Raw genomic sequence first — 18,840 nt, forward strand, 5'->3', positions numbered from 1 at the left:
TCCTTCCCCTCTTCCCCCTCCTTCCTCTCTTCCCCTCCTTCCTCTCTTCCCCTCCTTCCTCTCTTCCCCTCTCCTTCCTCTCTTCCCCTCTCCTTCCTCTCTTCCCCTCTCCTTCCTCTCTTCCCCTCTCCTTCCTCTTACTCCTCTCCTTCCTCTTACCCCCTCTCCTTCCTCTTACCCCCTCCTTCCTCTCTTACCCCCTCTCTTCCCCCTCATTCTCTTCCTTTCTGTCCCCCTCTCTCCTCTCCCCGTCTCCTCTTCTATCACCCTCACAGTCTCTCGTTCTCTGTCTCTCTCACTCACCAGATGGTGAGCCTGGCGGCAGAGTTGAACCCGGTGTACCTGGAGGCGTTGAGCCGGGGACGGACTGTCCCTGGTCGTCATCCGCTGGACGGGGTGATGCCTGGACTACGGGAGGTTCTGTGTTACAGCTACTGTTACCTGGGCATTATGACCGGTGAGAGATCCCTTCGTCCAAACCCTGGCACCTACTCCCTAACTCAACGCCATCTTCTTTCTCCACTGCCACCCACCCGCTCATCCCCCCTCACCCCCACCCATCCTCTCATCTTCCCCATCACATCCCCTCACCCCCATCCACTCTCTCATCCCCCCTCAACTCCCCTCCACCCAAAACCACCCTCTCATCCCATCACACCCCCTCACCTGCTCTCCACCCCCACCCACCCTCTCATCACCCATCAAACCCCCTTCTCCACCATCACGCACATCCTCATCCCCATCTCACCCCTCACCACCCCTACCCACCGTCTCATCCCCCTATCACAACCCTTTTCACACCACCTCACCCATTCTCCACACCCACCCACCCGACCCACCCCCATGCACCCCCCAACAACCCCACACACTCTCTCATCCCCCACATCCACCCTCGTGCACCCTCTCCACCCCCACCCACCCTCTCATTCCCCTCACACCCTTCGCTCCTTCACCTCCATCAGCCCTCTACACGCCCATCCAAACCACCCTCCTACATCACCCCTCACCCTGTATCCTCCCCTCTGTCTCCCCTTAGTCCCCTTATAACCGTATAACAATTACAGCACGGAAACAGGCCATCTCAGCCCTTCTAGTCCATGCCAACGCTTACACTCACCTAGTCCCACTGGCCCACACTCAGCACATTCCTTTCCTTTCCTGTCCATATACGTATCCAATTTTACTTTAAATGACAATACCGGACCTACCTCTACCACTTCTACTGGAAGCTCATTCCACACAGCTACCACTCTCTGAGTAAAGAAATTCCCCCTAGTGTTACCCTTAAACTTTTGCCCCCGAATTCTCACCTTGCCTCCTTTCACCCCCTCCTTTTCCCTCTCCCCTTTCTCTTTCCCCCTTCTCTGTGCTCCCCCTCCTTTCTGTCTCCTCCCCTTTCTCATTCTCTCCCCCCACTAACGGTCTTCCTCCCCCCCCCCCCACAGGGCCGTTCTACCGCTATCGGACATACCGCGACTGGGTGCAGAATTCCCGCCTGCCCCGAGTGCCGAGCTGGGATCCTCTGCTCCGTCACCTGTCACTGGCACCACTCTATGGGCTGGCATTCCTGCTTTTCTCACACCTTTTCCCATTGGACTTCGTACGCACGGCCGATTTTGCTCGCCACGGCTTCGCCTACACGCTGCTCTACACGGCCGCCCTCTTCCTGACGTTCCGTCTACGCTTCTATGTGGCCTGGACCTTCGCTGAGGGAGCGTGTATTGCCTCTGGACTTGGGGCGTACCCGGTGTCTGCCCGCTCCCGTCCGGGGAACGGTCCCACCGATCCCAGCTACACTGACAGGTCAGGATGTGCTCTCAGGGTCAGGAGTTAGTGGTCTCACCCCATTTGTGTCGCACACTGTTGGAATAGAGCATCACACCCGTTGGGGTCTGGCGTCTTGCTTCATTGAGAGCATGATTCTAGCCCCGTTGGGTTTGGAATTTACGCTGTGTTGGGGGTCGTGATTTGCATTCCGTTGCGCAAGAGTGTTGCGCTCCGTTTGGGTTAGGCGTCACACTCCCTCCGTTCCCCGTACACAATGTCCATCTCTCCCCGTTCCCCATACACAATGTTCATCTCCCTCCGTTTGCTGTACACAATGCCCATCTCCCTCCGTTCCCTGTACACAATGTCCATCTCCCTCCGTTCCCCGTACACAATGTCCATCTCCCTCCGTTCCCCGTACACAATGTCCATCTCCCTCTATTCCCCATACACAATGTCCATCTCCCTCCGTTCCCCATACACAATGTCCATCTCCCTCCGTTCTCCGTACACAATGCCCATCTCCCTCCGTTCCCTGTACACAATGCCCATCTCCCTCCGTTCCCTGTACACAATGTCCATCTCCCTCCGTTCCCCGTACACAATGTCCATCTCCCTCCGTTCCCCGTACACAATGTCCATCTCCCTCCGTTCCCCGTACACAATGTCCATCTCCCTCCGTTCCCCATACACAATGTCCATCTCCCTCCGTTTCCGTTCCCCGTACACAATGTCCATCTCCCTCCGTTCCCTGTACACAATGTCCATCTCCCTCCGTTCCCGATACACAATGTCCATCTCCCTCCGTTCCCCGTACACAATGTCCATCTCCCTCCGTTCCCCATACACAATGTCCATCTGCCTCCGTTCCCCGTACACAATGTCCATCTCCCTCCGTTCCCCGTAAACAATGTCCATCTCCCCCCGTTCCCCATACACAATGTCCATCTCCCCCCGTTCCCCATACACAATGTCCATCTCCCTCCGTTCCCTGTACACAATGCCCATCTCCCTCCGTTCCCCATACACAATGTCCATCTGCCTCCGTTCCCCGTACACAATGTCCATCTCCCTCCGTTCCCCGTAAACAATGTCCATCTCCCCCCGTTCCCCATACACAATGTCCATCTCCCCCCGTTCCCCATACACAATGTCCATCTCCCTCCGTTCCCTGTACACAATGCCCATCTCCCTCCGTTCCCCGTACACAATGTCCATCTTCCTCCGTTCCCCATACACAGTGTCCATCTCCCTACATTCCCTGTGCTGAATGTCCATCTCCCTCCGTTCCCCATACACAATGTCCATCTCCCTCTTTTCCCCGTACACAATGTCCATCTCCCTCCGTTCCCCGTACACAATGTCCATCTCCCTCCGTTCCCCGTACATAATGCCCATCTCCCTCCGTTCCCCGTACACAATGCCCATCTCCCTCCGTACCCCGTACACAATGTCCATCTCCCTCCGTTCCCCGTACACAATGTCCATCTGCCTCCGTTCCCCGTACACAATGTCCATCTCCCTCCGTTCCCCGTACACAATGTCCATCTCCATCCGTTCCCTGTACGCAATGCCCATCTCCCTCCGTTCCCCGTACACAATGTCCACCTGTACACAATGTCCATCTCCCTCCATTCCCCATACACAATGTCCATCTCCCTCCGTTCCCCGTACACAATGTCCATCTCCCTCCGTTCCCCGTACACTATGTCCATCTCCCTCCATTCCCCATACACAATGTCCATCTCCCTACATTCCCCGTGCTTAATGTCCATCTCCCTCCGTTCCCCATACACAATGTCCATCTCCCTCCGATCCCCGTACACAATGTCCATCTCCCTCTGTTCCCTGTAAACAGTGTCCATCTCCCCCCATTCCCCGCACACAATGTGACACTCCCTCCGTTCACCGTACACAATGCCCATCTCCCTCCGTTCCCTGTACACAATGCCCATCTCCCTCCGTTCCCTGTACACAATGTCCATCTCCCTCCGTTCCCCGTACACAATGTCCACCCGTACACAATGTCCATCTCCCTCCATTCCCCATACACAATGTCCATCTCCCTCTGTTCCCCGTACACAATGTCCATCTCCCTCCATTCCCCATACACAAGATAGATAGATCGATAGATAGATACTTTATTCATCCCCATGGGGAAATTGAACTTTTTTCCAATGTCCCATACACTTGCTGTAGCAAAACTAATTACATACAATACTTAACTCAGTAAAAAAAAATATGATATGCATCTAAATCACCGTCTCAAAAAGCATTAATAGCTTTTAAAAAGTTCTTAAGTCGGTACACAATGTCCTTCTCCCTCCGTTCCCCGTATACAATGTCCATCTCTCTCTGTTCCCCGTACACAATGTCCATCTCCCTCCGTTCCCCATACACAAAGTCCATGTCTCTCCGTTCCCCGTACACAATGCCCATCTCTCTCCGTTCCCCGTACACAATGCCCATCTCCCTCAGTTCCCTGTACACAATGTCCATCTCCCTCCGTTCCCCGTACACAATGTCCATCTCCCTCCATTCCTCATAAACAATGTCCATCTCCCTCCGTTCCCCGTACACAATGCCCATCTCCCTCAGTTCCCTGTACACAATGTCCATCTCCCTCCGTTCCCCGTACACAATGTCCACCTCCCTCCGTTCCCCATACACAATGTCCATCTCCCTACATTCCCTGTGCTCAGTGTCCATCTCCCTCCGTTCCCCATACACAATGTCCATCTCCCTCCGTTCCCCGTACACAATGTCCATCTCCCTCCATTCCTCATACACAATGTCACACTCCCTCCATTCCCCGCACACAATGCCCAACTCCCTCCGTTCCCCGTACACAATGTCCATCTCCCTCCGTTCCCCGTACACAATGTCCATCTCCCTCCATTCCCCATACACAATGTCCATCTCCCTCCGTTCCCCGTACACAATGTCCATCTCCCTCCATTCCTCATACACAATGTCACACTCCCTCCATTCCCCGCACACAATGCCCAACTCCCTCCGTTCCCCGTACACAATGTCCATCTCCCTCCGTTCCCCGTACACAATGTCCATCTCCCTCTGTTCCCTGTACACAATGTCCATCTCCCCCCATTCGCCGCTCACAATGTCACTCTTTCTCCGTTCCTCATACACAATGTCCATTTCCCCCCATTCCCCGCACACAATGTTACACTCCCTCCGTTCCCCGTACACAATGCCCATCTCCCTACGTTCCCCGTACACAATGCCCATCTCTCTCCGTTCCCCGTACACAATGTCCATCTCCCTCCATTCCCCATACACAATGTCCGTCTCCCTCCTTTCCCCGTACATAATGTCCATCTCCCTCGTTTCCCCGTACACAATGTCCATCTCCCTCCGTTCCCCGTACACAATGCCCATCTCCCCCCGTTCGCCGCTCAAAATGTCACACTTTCTCCGTTCCTCATACACAATGTCCATTTCCCCCCATTCCCCGCACACAATGTCACACTCCCTCCGTTCCCCGTACACAATGCCCATCTCCCTCGTTTCCCCGTACACAATGTCCATCTCCCTCCGTTCCCCGTACACAATGCCCATCTCCCTCCGTTCCCCGTACACAATGTCCATCTCCCTCCGTTCCCTGTACGCAATGTCACACTCCCTTCGTTCCCCGTACACAATGCCCATCTCCCTCCGTTCCCCGTATACAATGTCCATCTCTCTCCATTCCCCGTACACAATGCCCATCACCCTCCGTTCCCCAGACACAAAGTCCATCTCTCTCCGTTCCCTGTACACAATGCCCATCTCTCTCCGTTCCCCGTACACAATGTCCATCTCCCTCCGTTCCCCGTACACAAAGTCCATCTCCCTCCGTTCCCCGTACACAATGTCCATCTCCCTCCGTTACCCGTACACAATGTCCATCTCCCTCCGTTCCCCATAGACAATGCCCATCTCCCTCCGTTCCCCATACACAAAGTCCATCTCTGTCCGTTCCCCGTACACAATGCCCATCTCCCTCCGTTCCCCGTACACTATGTCCATCTCCCTCCATTCCCTGTACACAATGTCCATCTCCCTCCGTTCCCCGTACACAATGTCCATCTCCCTCCGTTCCCCGAACACAATGTCCATCTCTCTCCGTTCCCCATACACAATGTTCATCTCCCCCCATCCCCGCACACAATGTCACACTCCCTCCGTTCCCCGTACACAATGCCCATCTCCCTCCGTTCCCCGTACATAATGCCCATCTCCCTCCGTTCCCTGTACACAATGTCCATCTCCCTCCGTTCCCTGTACACAATGTCCATCTCCCTCCGTTCCCCATACACAATGTCCATCTACCTCAGTTCCCCATACACAATGTCCATCTACCTCCGTTCCCCGTACACAATGTTCATCTCCCCCCATTCCCCGCACACAATGTCACACTCCCTCCATTCCCCGTACACAATGTCCATCTCCCCCCATTCCCCGCACACAATGTCACACTCCCTCCGTTCCCTGTACACAATGTCCATCTCCCTCCGTTCCCCGTACACAATGTCCTTCTCCCTCAGTTCCCCGTATACAATGTCCATCTCTCTCTGTTCCCCGTACACAATGTCCATCTATCTCCGTTCCCCATACAGAAAGTCCATGTCTCTCCGTTCCCCGTACACAATGCCCATCTCCCTCAGTTCCCTGTACACAATGTCCATCTCCCTCCGTTCCCCGTACACAATGTACACCTCCCTCCGTTCCCCATACACAATGTCCATCTCGCTACATTCCCTGTGCTCAGTGTCCATCTCCCTCCGTTCGGCATATACAATGTCCATCTCCCTCCGTTCCCCGTACACAATGTCCATCTCCCTCCATTCCTCATACACAATGTCCATCTCCCTCCATTCCTCATACACAATGTCCATCTCCCCCAATTCCCCGCACACAATGTCACACTCCCTCCATTCCCCGCACACAATGCCCAACTCCCTCCGTTCCCTGTACACAATCCCCATCTCCCTCCGTTCCCCGTACACAATGCCCATCTCCCTCCGTTCCCCGTACACAATGTCTATCTCCCTCCGTTCCCCGTGCACAATGTCCATCTCCCTCCGTTCCGTGTACACAATGTCCATCTCCCTCCGTTCCCCGTACACAATGTCCATCTCCCTACATTCCCTGTGCTCAATGTCCATCTCCCCCCATTCCCCGCACACAATGTCACACTCCCTCCGTTCCCCACACACAATGTCACACTCCCTCCGTTCCCCGTACACAATGTCCATCTCCCTCCATTCCTCATACACAATGTCACACTCCCTCCATTCCCCGCACACAATGCCCAACTCCCTCCGTTCCCCGTACACAATGTCCATCTCCCTCCGTTCCCCGTACACAATGTCCATCTCCCTACATTCCCTGTACACAATGTCCATCTCCCCCCGTTTGCCGCTCAAAATGTCACACTTTCTCCGTTCCTCATACACAATGTCCATTTCCCCCCATTCCCCGCACACAATGTCACACTCCCTCCGTTCCCCGTACACAATGCCCATCTCCCTCCGTTCCCCGTACACAATGCCCATCTCTCTACATTCCCCGTACACAATGTCCATCTCCCTCCATTCCCCATACACAATGTCCGTCTCCCTCCTTTCCCCGTACATAATGTCAATCTCCCTCGTTTCCCCGTACACAATGTCCATCTCCCTCCGTTCCCCGTACACAATGCCCATCTCCCTCCGTTCCCTGTACACAATGTCCATCTCACTCCCTTCCCCGTACACAATGTCCATCTCCCTCCGTTCCCCGTACACAATGTCCATCTCCCTCCGTTCCCCGTACACAATGTCCATCTCCCTCCGTTCCCCATAGACAATGCCCATCACCCTCCGTTCCCCAGACACAAAGTCCATCTCTCTCCGTTCCCCGTACACAATGCCCATCTCTCTCCGTTCCCCGGACACAATGTCCATCTCCCTCCGTTCCCCGTACACAATGTCCATCTCCCTCCGTTCCCCGTACACAATGTCCATCTCCCTCCGTTCCCCATAGACAATGCCCATCTCCCTCCGTTCCCCATACACAAAGTCCATCTCTGTCCGTTCCCCGTACACAATGCCCATCTCCCTCCGTTCCCCGTACACTATGTCCATCTCCCTCCATTCCCTGTACACAATGTCCATCTCCCTCAATTCCCCGTACACAATGTCCATCTCCCTCCATTCCTCGTACACAATGTCCAACTCCCTACATTCCCCATACACAATGTCCATCTCCCTACATTCCCTGTGCTCAATGTCCATCTTCCTCCATTCCCCTTACACAATGTCCATCTCCCTCCGTTCCCCATACACAATGTCCATCTCTCTCCGTTCCCCATACACAATGTCCATCTCCCTCAGTTCCCCGTACACAATGTCCATCTCCCTCCGTTCCCCATACACAATGTCCATCTCCCTACATTCCCTGTGCTCAATGTCCATCTCCCTCCGTTCCCCGTACACAATGTCGATCTCCCTCCATTCCCCATACACAATGTCCATCTCTCTCCGTTCCCCATACACAATGTTCATCTCCCTCCATTCCTCATACACAATGTCCATCTCCCTACATTCCCTGTACTCAATGTACATCTCCCTCCGTTCCCCGTACACAATGTCCATCTCCCTCTGTTCCCTGTACACAGTGTCCATCTCCCCCCATCCCCGCACACAATGTCACACTCCCTCCGTTCCCCGTACACAATGTCCATCTCCCTCCATTCCCTGTACACAATGCCCATCTCCCTCCGTTCCCCATACACAATGCCCATCTCCCTCCGTTCCCCGTACACAATGTCCATCTCCCTCCGTTCCCCATACACAATGTCCATCTACCTCCGTTCCCCGTACACAATGTTCATCTCCCCCCATTCCCCGCACACAATGTCACACTCCCTTCATTCCCCGTACACAATGTCCATCTCCCCCCATTGCCCGCACACAATGTCCATCTCCCTCCGTTCCCTGTACACAATGTCCATCTCCCTCCGTTCCCCGTACACAATGTCCTTCTCCCTCAGTTCCCCGTATACAATGTCCATCTCTCTCCGTTCCCCGTACACAATGTCCATCTCCCTCCGTTACCCGTACACAATGTCCATCTCCCTCCGTTCCCCATAGACAATGCCCATCTCCCTCCGTTCCCCATACACAAAGTCCATCTCTGTCCGTTCCCCGTACACAATGCCCATCTCCCTCCGTTCCCCGTACACTATGTCCATCTCCCTCCATTCCCTGTACACAATGTCCATCTCCCTCCGTTCCCCGTACACAATGTCCATCTCCCTCCGTTCCCCGAACACAATGTCCATCTCTCTCCGTTCCCCATACACAATGTTCATCTCCCCCCATCCCCGCACACAATGTCACACTCCCTCCATTCCCCGTACACAATGTCCATCTCCCCCCATTCCCCGCACACAATGTCACACTCCCTCCGTTCCCTGTACACAATGTCCATCTCCCTCCGTTCCCCGTACACAATGTCCTTCTCCCTCAGTTCCCCGTATACAATGTCCATCTCTCTCTGTTCCCCGTACACAATGTCCATCTATCTCCGTTCCCCATACAGAAAGTCCATGTCTCTCCGTTCCCCGTACACAATGCCCATCTCCCTCAGTTCCCTGTACACAATGTCCATCTCCCTCCGTTCCCCGTACACAATGTACACCTCCCTCCGTTCCCCATACACAATGTCCATCTCGCTACATTCCCTGTGCTCAGTGTCCATCTCCCTCCGTTCGGCATATACAATGTCCATCTCCCTCCGTTCCCCGTACACAATGTCCATCTCCCTCCGTTCCCCGTACACAATGCCCATCTCCCTCCATTCCTCATACACAATGTCCATCTCCCTCCATTCCTCATACACAATGTCCATCTCCCCCAATTCCCCGCACACAATGTCACACTCCCTCCATTCCCCGCACACAATGCCCAACTCCCTCCGTTCCCTGTACACAATCCCCATCTCCCTCCGTTCCCCGTACACAATGCCCATCTCCCTCCGTTCCCCGTACACAATGTCTATCTCCCTCCGTTCCCCGTGCACAATGTCCATCTCCCTCCGTTCCGTGTACACAATGTCCATCTCCCTCCGTTCCCCGTACACAATGTCCATCTCCCTACATTCCCTGTGCTCAATGTCCATCTCCCCCCATTCCCCGCACACAATGTCACACTCCCTCCGTTCCCCACACACAATGTCACACTCCCTCCGTTCCCCGTACACAATGTCCATCTCCCTCCATTCCTCATACACAATGTCACACTCCCTCCATTCCCCGCACACAATGCCCAACTCCCTCCGTTCCCCGTACACAATGTCCATCTCCCTCCGTTCCCCGTACACAATGTCCATCTCCCTACATTCCCTGTACACAATGTCCATCTCCCCCCGTTCGCCGCTCAAAATGTCACACTTTCTCCGTTCCTCATACACAATGTCCATTTCCCCCCATTCCCCGCACACAATGTCACACTCCCTCCGTTCCCCGTACACAATGCCCATCTCCCTCCGTTCCCCGTACACAATGCCCATCTCTCTACATTCCCCGTACACAATGTCCATCTCCCTCCATTCCCCATACACAATGTCCGTCTCCCTCCTTTCCCCGTACATAATGTCAATCTCCCTCGTTTCCCCGTACACAATGTCCATCTCCCTCCGTTCCCCGTACACAATGCCCATCTCCCTCCGTTCCCTGTACACAATGTCCATCTCACTCCCTTCCCCGTACACAATGTCCATCTCCCTCCGTTCCCCGTACACAATGTCCATCTCCCTCCGTTCCCCGTACACAATGTCCATCTCCCTCCGTTCCCCATAGACAATGCCCATCACCCTCCGTTCCCCAGACACAAAGTCCATCTCTCTCCGTTCCCCGTACACAATGCCCATCTCTCTCCGTTCCCCGGACACAATGTCCATCTCCCTCCGTTCCCCGTACACAATGTCCATCTCCCTCCGTTCCCCGTACACAATGTCCATCTCCCTCCGTTCCCCATAGACAATGCCCATCTCCCTCCGTTCCCCATACACAAAGTCCATCTCTGTCCGTTCCCCGTACACAATGCCCATCTCCCTCCGTTCCCCGTACACTATGTCCATCTCCCTCCATTCCCTGTACACAATGTCCATCTCCCTCAATTCCCCGTACACAATGTCCATCTCCCTCCATTCCTCGTACACAATGTCCATCTCCCTACATTCCCCATACACAATGTCCATCTCCCTACATTCCCTGTGCTCAATGTCCATCTTCCTCCATTCCCCTTACACAATGTCCATCTCCCTCCGTTCCCCATACACAATGTCCATCTCTCTCCGTTCCCCATACACAATGTCCATCTCCCTCAGTTCCCCGTACACAATGTCCATCTCCCTCCGTTCCCCATACACAATGTCCATCTCCCTACATTCCCTGTGCTCAATGTCCATCTCCCTCCGTTCCCCGTACACAATGTCGATCTCCCTCCATTCCCCATACACAATGTCCATCTCTCTCCGTTCCCCATACACAATGTTCATCTCCCTCCATTCCTCATACACAATGTCCATCTCCCTACATTCCCTGTACTCAATGTACATCTCCCTCCGTTCCCCGTACACAATGTCCATCTCCCTCTGTTCCCTGTACACAGTGTCCATCTCCCCCCATCCCCGCACACAATGTCACACTCCCTCCGTTCCCCGTACACAATGTCCATCTCCCTCCATTCCCTGTACACAATGCCCATCTCCCTCCGTTCCCCGTACACAATGCCCATCTCCCTCCGTTCCCCGTACACAATGTCCATCTCCCTCCGTTCCCCATACACAATGTCCATCTACCTCCGTTCCCCGTACACAATGTTCATCTCCCCCCATTCCCCGCACACAATGTCACACTCCCTTCATTCCCCGTACACAATGTCCATCTCCCCCCATTGCCCGCACACAATGTCCATCTCCCTCCGTTCCCTGTACACAATGTCCATCTCCCTCCGTTCCCCGTACACAATGTCCTTCTCCCTCAGTTCCCCGTATACAATGTCCATCTCTCTCTGTTCCCCGTACACAATGTCCATCTCTCTCCGTTCCCCGTACACAATGTCCATCTATCTCCGTTCCCCATACAGAAAGTCCATCTCTCTCCGTTCCCCGTACACAATGCCCATCTCTCTCTGTTCCCCGTACACAATGCCCATCTCCCTCAGTTCCCTGTACACAATGTCGATCTCCCTCCGTTCCCCGTACACAATGTACACCTCCCTCCGTTCCCCATACACAATGTCCATCTCCCTACATTCCCTGTGCTCAGTGTTCATCTCCCTCCGTTCCGCATACACAATGTCCATCTCCCTCCGTTCCGCATACACAATGTCCATCTCCCTCCGTTCCCCGTACACAGTGTCCATCTCCCTCCGTTCCCCATACACAAAGTCCATCTCCCTCCGTTCCCCGTACACAATGTCCATCTCCCTCCGTTCCCCGTACACAATGTCCATCTCCCTCTGTTCCCTGTACACAATGTCCATCTCCCCCCATTCCGCGCACACAATGTCACACTCCCTTCGTTCCCCGTACACAATGCCCATCTCACTCCGTTCCCTGTACACAATGTCCATCTCCCTCCGTTCCCTGTGCTCAGTGTCCATCTCCGTCCGTTCCACATACACAATGTCCATCTCCTTCCATTCCCCGTACACAATGTCCATCTCCCTCCATTCCTCATACACAATGTCCATCTCCCCCCATTCCCCACACACAATGTCACACTCCCTCCGTTCCCCGTACACAATGTCCATCACCCTCCGTTCCCCATACACAGTGTCCATCTCCTTCCGTTCCCCATACACAATGTCCATCTCCCTCCGTTCCCCGTACACAATGTCCATCTCCCTCCGTTCCCTGTACACAATGTCCACCTCCCTACATTCCCCGTACACAATGCCCATCTCTCTCCGTTCCCCGGACACAATGTCCATCTCTCTCCGTTCCCCGGACACAATGTCCATCTCCCTCCGTTCCCCGTACACAATGTCCATCTCCCTCCGTTCCCCATAGACAATGCCCATCTCCCTCCGTTCCCCATACACAAAGTCCATCTCTGTCTGTTCCCCGTACACAATGCCCATCTCCCTCCGTTCCCCATACACAGTGTCCATCTCCTTCCGTTCCCCATACACAATGTCCATCTCCCCCCGTTCCCCGTACACAATGTCCATCTCCCTCCGTTCCCTGTACACAATGTCCACCTCCCTCCGTTCCACGTACACAATCTCCATCTCCCTCCGTTCCCCGTACACAATGTCCATCTCCCTCCGTTCCCCGTACACAATGTCCATCTCCCTCCGTTCCCTGTACACAATGCCCATCTCCCTATGTTCCCTGTACACAATGTCCATCACCCTCCGTTCCCCATACACAATGTACATCTCCCTCCGGTCCCCATACACAATGTCCATCTCACTCCCTTCCCCGTACACAATGTCCATCTCCCTCCGTTCCCCGTACACAATGTCCATCTCCCTCCGTTCCCCGTACACAATGTCCATCTCCCACCGTTCCCCATAGACAATGCCCATCACCCTCCGTTCCCCAGACACAAAGTCCATCTCTCTCCGTTCCCCGTACACAATGCCCATCTCTCTCCGTTCCCCGGACACATTGTCCATCTCCCTCCGTTCCCCGTACACAATGTCCATCTCCCTCCGTTCCCCGTACACAATGTCCATCTCCCTCCGTTCCCCATACACAATGTCCATCTCTCTCTGTTCCCCATACACAATGTTCATCTCCCTCCATTCCTCATACACAATGTCCATCTCCCTACATTCCCTGTACTCAATGTACATCTCCCTCCGTTCCCCGTACACAATGTCCATCTCCCTCCGTTCCCTGTACACAATGCCCATCTCCCTCCGTTCCCCATACACAATGTCCATCTCCCTCCATTCCCCATACACAATGTCCATCTCCCTCCATTCCTCATACACAATGTCCATCTCCCCCCATTCCCCACACACAATGTCACACTCCCTCCGTTCCCTGTACACAATGTCCATCACACTCCGTTCCCCATACACAGTGTCCATCTCCTTCCGTTCCCCATACACAATGTCCATCTCCCCCCGTTCCCCGTACACAATGTCCATCTCCCTCCGTTCCCTGTACACAATGTCCACCTCCCTCCGTTCCACGTACACAATGTCCATCTCCCTCCGTTCCCCGTACACAATGTCCATCTCCCTCCGTTCCCCGTACACAATGTCCATCTCCCTCCGTTCCCTGTACACAATGCCCATCTCCCTCCGTTCCCCGTACACAATGTCCATCTCCCTCCATTCCCCATACACAATGTCCATCTCCCTACATTCCCCGTACATAATGTCCATATCCCTCCATTGCCCGTACACAATGTCCATCTCCCTCCGTTCCCCGTACACAATGTCCATCTCCCTCTGTTCCACACACACAATGTCCATCTCCCTCCGTTCCCCGTACACAATGTCCATCTCCCTCCGTTCCCCGTACACAATGTCCATCTCCCTCTGTTCCCTGTACACAATGTCCATCTCCCCCCATTCCGCGCACACAATGTCACACTCCCTTCGTTCCCCGTACACAATGCCCATCTCACTCCGTTCCCTGTACACAATGTCCATCTCCCTCCGTTCCCTGTGCTCAGTGTCCATCTCCCTCCGTTCCCCATACACAATGTCCATCTCCTTCCATTCCCCATACACAATGTCCATCTCCCTCCATTCCTCATACACAATGTCCATCTCCCCCCATTCCCCACACACAATGTCACACTCCCTCCGTTCCCCGTACACAATGTCCATCACCCTCCGTTCCCCATACACAGTGTCCATCTCCTTCCGTTCCCCATACACAATGTCCATCTCCCTCCGTTCCCCGTACACAATGTCCATCTCCCTCCGTTCCCTGTACACAATGTCCACCTCCCTACATTCCCCGTACACAATGCCCATCTCTCTCCGTTCCCCGGACACAATGTCCATCTCTCTCCGTTCCCCGGACACAATGTCCATCTCCCTCCGTTCCCCGTACACAATGTCCATCTCCCTCCGTTCCCCGTACACAATGTCCATCTCCCTCCGTTCCCCATAGACAATGCCCATCTCCCTCCGTTCCCCATACACAAAGTCCATCTCTGTCTGTTCCCCGTACACAATGCCCATCTCCCTCCGTTCCCCATACACAGTGTCCATCTCCTTCCGTTCCCCATACACAATGTCCATCTCCCCCCGTTCCCCGTACACAATGTCCATCTCCCTCCGTTCCCTGTACACAATGTCCACCTCCCTCCGTTCCACGTACACAATCTCCATCTCCCTCCGTTCCCCGTACACAATGTCCATCTCCCTCCGTTCCCCGTACACAATGTCCATCTCCCTCCGTTCCCTGTACACAATGCCCATCTCCCTATGTTCCCTGTACACAATGTCCATCACCCTCCGTTCCCCATACACAATGTACATCTCCCTCCGGTCCCCATACACAATGTCCATCTCACTCCCTTCCCCGTACACAATGTCCATCTCCCTCCGTTCCCCGTACACAATGTCCATCTCCCTCCGTTCCCCATACACAATGTCCATCTCTCTCCGTTCCCCATACACAATGTCCATCTCCCTCCGTTCCCTGTACACAATGCCCATCTCCCTCCGTTCCCCGTACACAATGTCCATCTCCCTCCATTCCCCATACACAATGTCCATCTCCCTCCATTCCTCATACACAATGTCCATCTCCCCCCATTCCCCACACACAATGTCACACTCCCTTCGTTCCCTGTACACAATGTCCATCACACTCCGTTCCCCATACACAGTGTCCATCTCCTTCCGTTCCCCATACACAATGTCCATCTCCCCCCGTTCCCCGTACACAATGTCCATCTCCCTCCATTCCTCGTACACAATGTCCATCTCCCTACATTCCCCATACACAATGTCCATCTCCCTACATTCCCTGTGCTCAATGTCCATCTTCCTCCATTCCCCTTACACAATGTCCATCTCCCTCCGTTCCCCATACACAATGTCCATCTCTCTCCGTTCCCCATACACAATGTCCATCTCCCTCAGTTCCCCGTACACAATGTCCATCTCCCTCCGTTCCCCATACACAATGTCCATCTCCCTACATTCCCTGTGCTCAATGTCCATCTCCCTCCGTTCCCCGTACACAATGTCCATCTCCCTCCATTCCCCATACACAATGTCCATCTCTCTCCGTTCCCCATACACAATGTTCATCTCCCTCCATTCCTCATACACAATGTCCATCTCCCTACATTCCCTGTACTCAATGTACATCTCCCTCCGTTCCCCGTACACAATGTCCATCTCCCACTGTTCCCTGTACACAGTGTCCATCTCCCCCCATCCCCGCACACAATGTCACACTCCCTCCGTTCCCCGTACACAATGTCCATCTCCCTCCATTCCCTGTACACAATGCCCATCTCCCTCCGTTCCCCATACACAATGCCCATCTCCCTCCGTTCCCCGTACACAATGTCCATCTCCCTCCGTTCCCCATACACAATGTCCATCTACCTCCGTTCCCCGTACACAATGTTCATCTCCCCCCATTCCCCGCACACAATGTCACACTCCCTTCATTCCCCGTACACAATGTCCATCTCCCCCCATTGCCCGCACACAATGTCCATCTCCCTCCGTTCCCTGTACACAATGTCCATCTCCCTCCGTTCCCCGTACACAATGTCCTTCTCCCTCAGTTCCCCGTATACAATGTCCATCTCTCTCTGTTCCCCGTACACAATGTCCATCTCTCTCCGTTCCCCGTACACAATGTCCATCTATCTCCGTTCCCCATACAGAGTCCATCTCTCTCCGTTCCCCGTACACAATGCCCATCTCTCTCTGTTCCCCGTACACAATGCCCATCTCCCTCAGTTCCCTGTACACAATGTCCATCTCCCTCCGTTCCCCGTACACAATGTACACCTCCCTCCGTTCCCCATACACAATGTCCATCTCCCTACATTCCCTGTGCTCAGTGTCCATCTCCCTCCGTTCCGCATACACAATGTCCATCTCCCTCCGTTCCGCATACACAATGTCCATCTCCCTCCGTTCCCCGTACACAGTGTCCATCTCCCTCCGTTCCCCATACACAAAGTCCATCTCCCTCCGTTCCCCGTACACAATGTCCATCTCCCTCCGTTCCCCGTTCACAATGTCCATCTCCCTCTGTTCCCTGTACACAATGTCCATCTCCCCCCATTCCGCGCACACAATGTCACACTCCCTTCGTTCCCCGTACACAATGCCCATCTCACTCCGTTCCCTGTACACAATGTCCATCTCCCTCCGTTCCCTGTGCTCAGTGTCCATCTCCCTCCGTTCCCCGTACACAATGTCCATCTCCCTCCGTTCCCCATACACAATGTCCATCTCTCTCCGTTCCCCATACACAATGTTCATCTCCCTCCATTCCTCATACACAATGTCCATCTCCCTACATTCCCTGTACTCAATGTACATCTCCCTCCGTTCCCCGTACACAATGTCCATCTCCCTCCGTTCCCTGTACACAATGCCCATCTCCCTCCATTCCCCATACACAATGTCCATCTCCCTCCATTACTCATACACAATGTCCATCTCCCCCCATTCCCCACACACAATGTCACACTCCCTCCGTTCCCTGTACACAATGTCCATCACACTCCGTTCCCCATACACAGTGTCCATCTCCTTCCGTTCCCCATACACAATGTCCATCTCCCCCAGTTCCCCGTACACAATGTACATCTCCCTCCGTTCCCTGTACACAATGTCCACCTCCCTCCGTTCCACGTACACAATGTCCATCTCCCTCCGTTCCCCGTACACAATGTCCATCTCCCTCCGTTCCCCGTACACAATGTCCATCTCCCTCCGTTCCCTGTACACAATGCCCATCTCCCTCCGTTCCCCGTACACAATGTCCATCTCCCTACATTCCCCGTACATAATGTCCATATCCCTCCATTGCCCGTACACAATGTCCATCTCCCTCCGTTCCCCGTACACAATGTCCATCTCCCTCTGTTCCACACACACAATGTCCATCTCCCTCCGTTCCCCGTACACAATGTCCATCTCCCTCCGTTCCCCGTACACAATGTCCATCTCCCTCTGTTCCCTGTACACAATGTCCATCTCCCCCCATTCCGCGCACACAATGTCACACTCCCTTCGTTCCCCGTACACAATGCCCATCTCACTCCGTTCCCTGTACACAATGTCCATCTCCCTCCGTTCCCTGTGCTCAGTGTCCATCTCCCTCCGTTCCCCATACACAATGTCCATCTCCTTCCATTCCCCGTACACAATGTCCATCTCCCTCCATTCCTCATACACAATGTCCATCTCCCCCCATTCCCCACACACAATGTCACACTCCCTCCGTTCCCCGTACACAATGTCCATCACCCTCCGTTCCCCATACACAGTGTCCATCTCCTTCCGTTCCCCATACACAATGTCCATCTCCCTCCGTTCCCCGTACACAATGTCCATCTCCCTCCGTTCCCTGTACACAATGTCCACCTCCCTACATTCCCCGTACACAATGCCCATCTCTCTCCGTTCCCCGGACACAATGTCCATCTCTCTCCGTTCCCCGGACACAATGTCCATCTCCCTCCGTTCCCCGTACACAATGTCCATCTCCCTCCGTTCCCCGTACACAATGTCCATCTCCCTCCGTTCCCCATAGACAATGCCCATCTCCCTCCGTTCCCCATACACAAAGTCCATCTCTGTCTGTTCCCCGTACACAATGCCCATCTCCCTCCGTTCCCCATACACAGTGTCCATCTCCTTCCGTTCCCCATACACAATGTCCATCTCCCCCCGTTCCCCGTACACAATGTCCATCTCCCTCCGTTCCCTGTACACAATGTCCACCTCCCTCCGTTCCACGTACACAATCTCCATCTCCCTCCGTTCCCCGTACACAATGTCCATCTCCCTCCGTTCCCCGTACACAATGTCCATCTCCCTCCGTTCCCTGTACACAATGTCCATC

At 54.2% G+C, this 18,840-nt stretch overlaps 1 protein-coding gene across 1 annotated transcript in view; it reads left to right on the top strand.

Moving 5' to 3' along the window:
* The window catches only part of LOC140715698 (lysophospholipid acyltransferase 7-like), a 170,944-nt gene that overhangs the window by 55,640 nt on the left and 96,464 nt on the right, over positions 1–18,840 (top strand). Inside the window, exons 7-8 of the mRNA XM_073028067.1 lie at positions 307–457; positions 1,446–1,803. Coding sequence (XP_072884168.1) covers positions 307–457; positions 1,446–1,803 — 509 coding nt within the window. The remainder of the gene's footprint in view (positions 1–306; positions 458–1,445; positions 1,804–18,840) is intronic.

This window comes from Hemitrygon akajei, chromosome 24, assembly GCF_048418815.1.
Source record: "Hemitrygon akajei chromosome 24, sHemAka1.3, whole genome shotgun sequence".
NCBI classification, from domain to species: Eukaryota; Metazoa; Chordata; class Chondrichthyes; order Myliobatiformes; family Dasyatidae; genus Hemitrygon; species Hemitrygon akajei.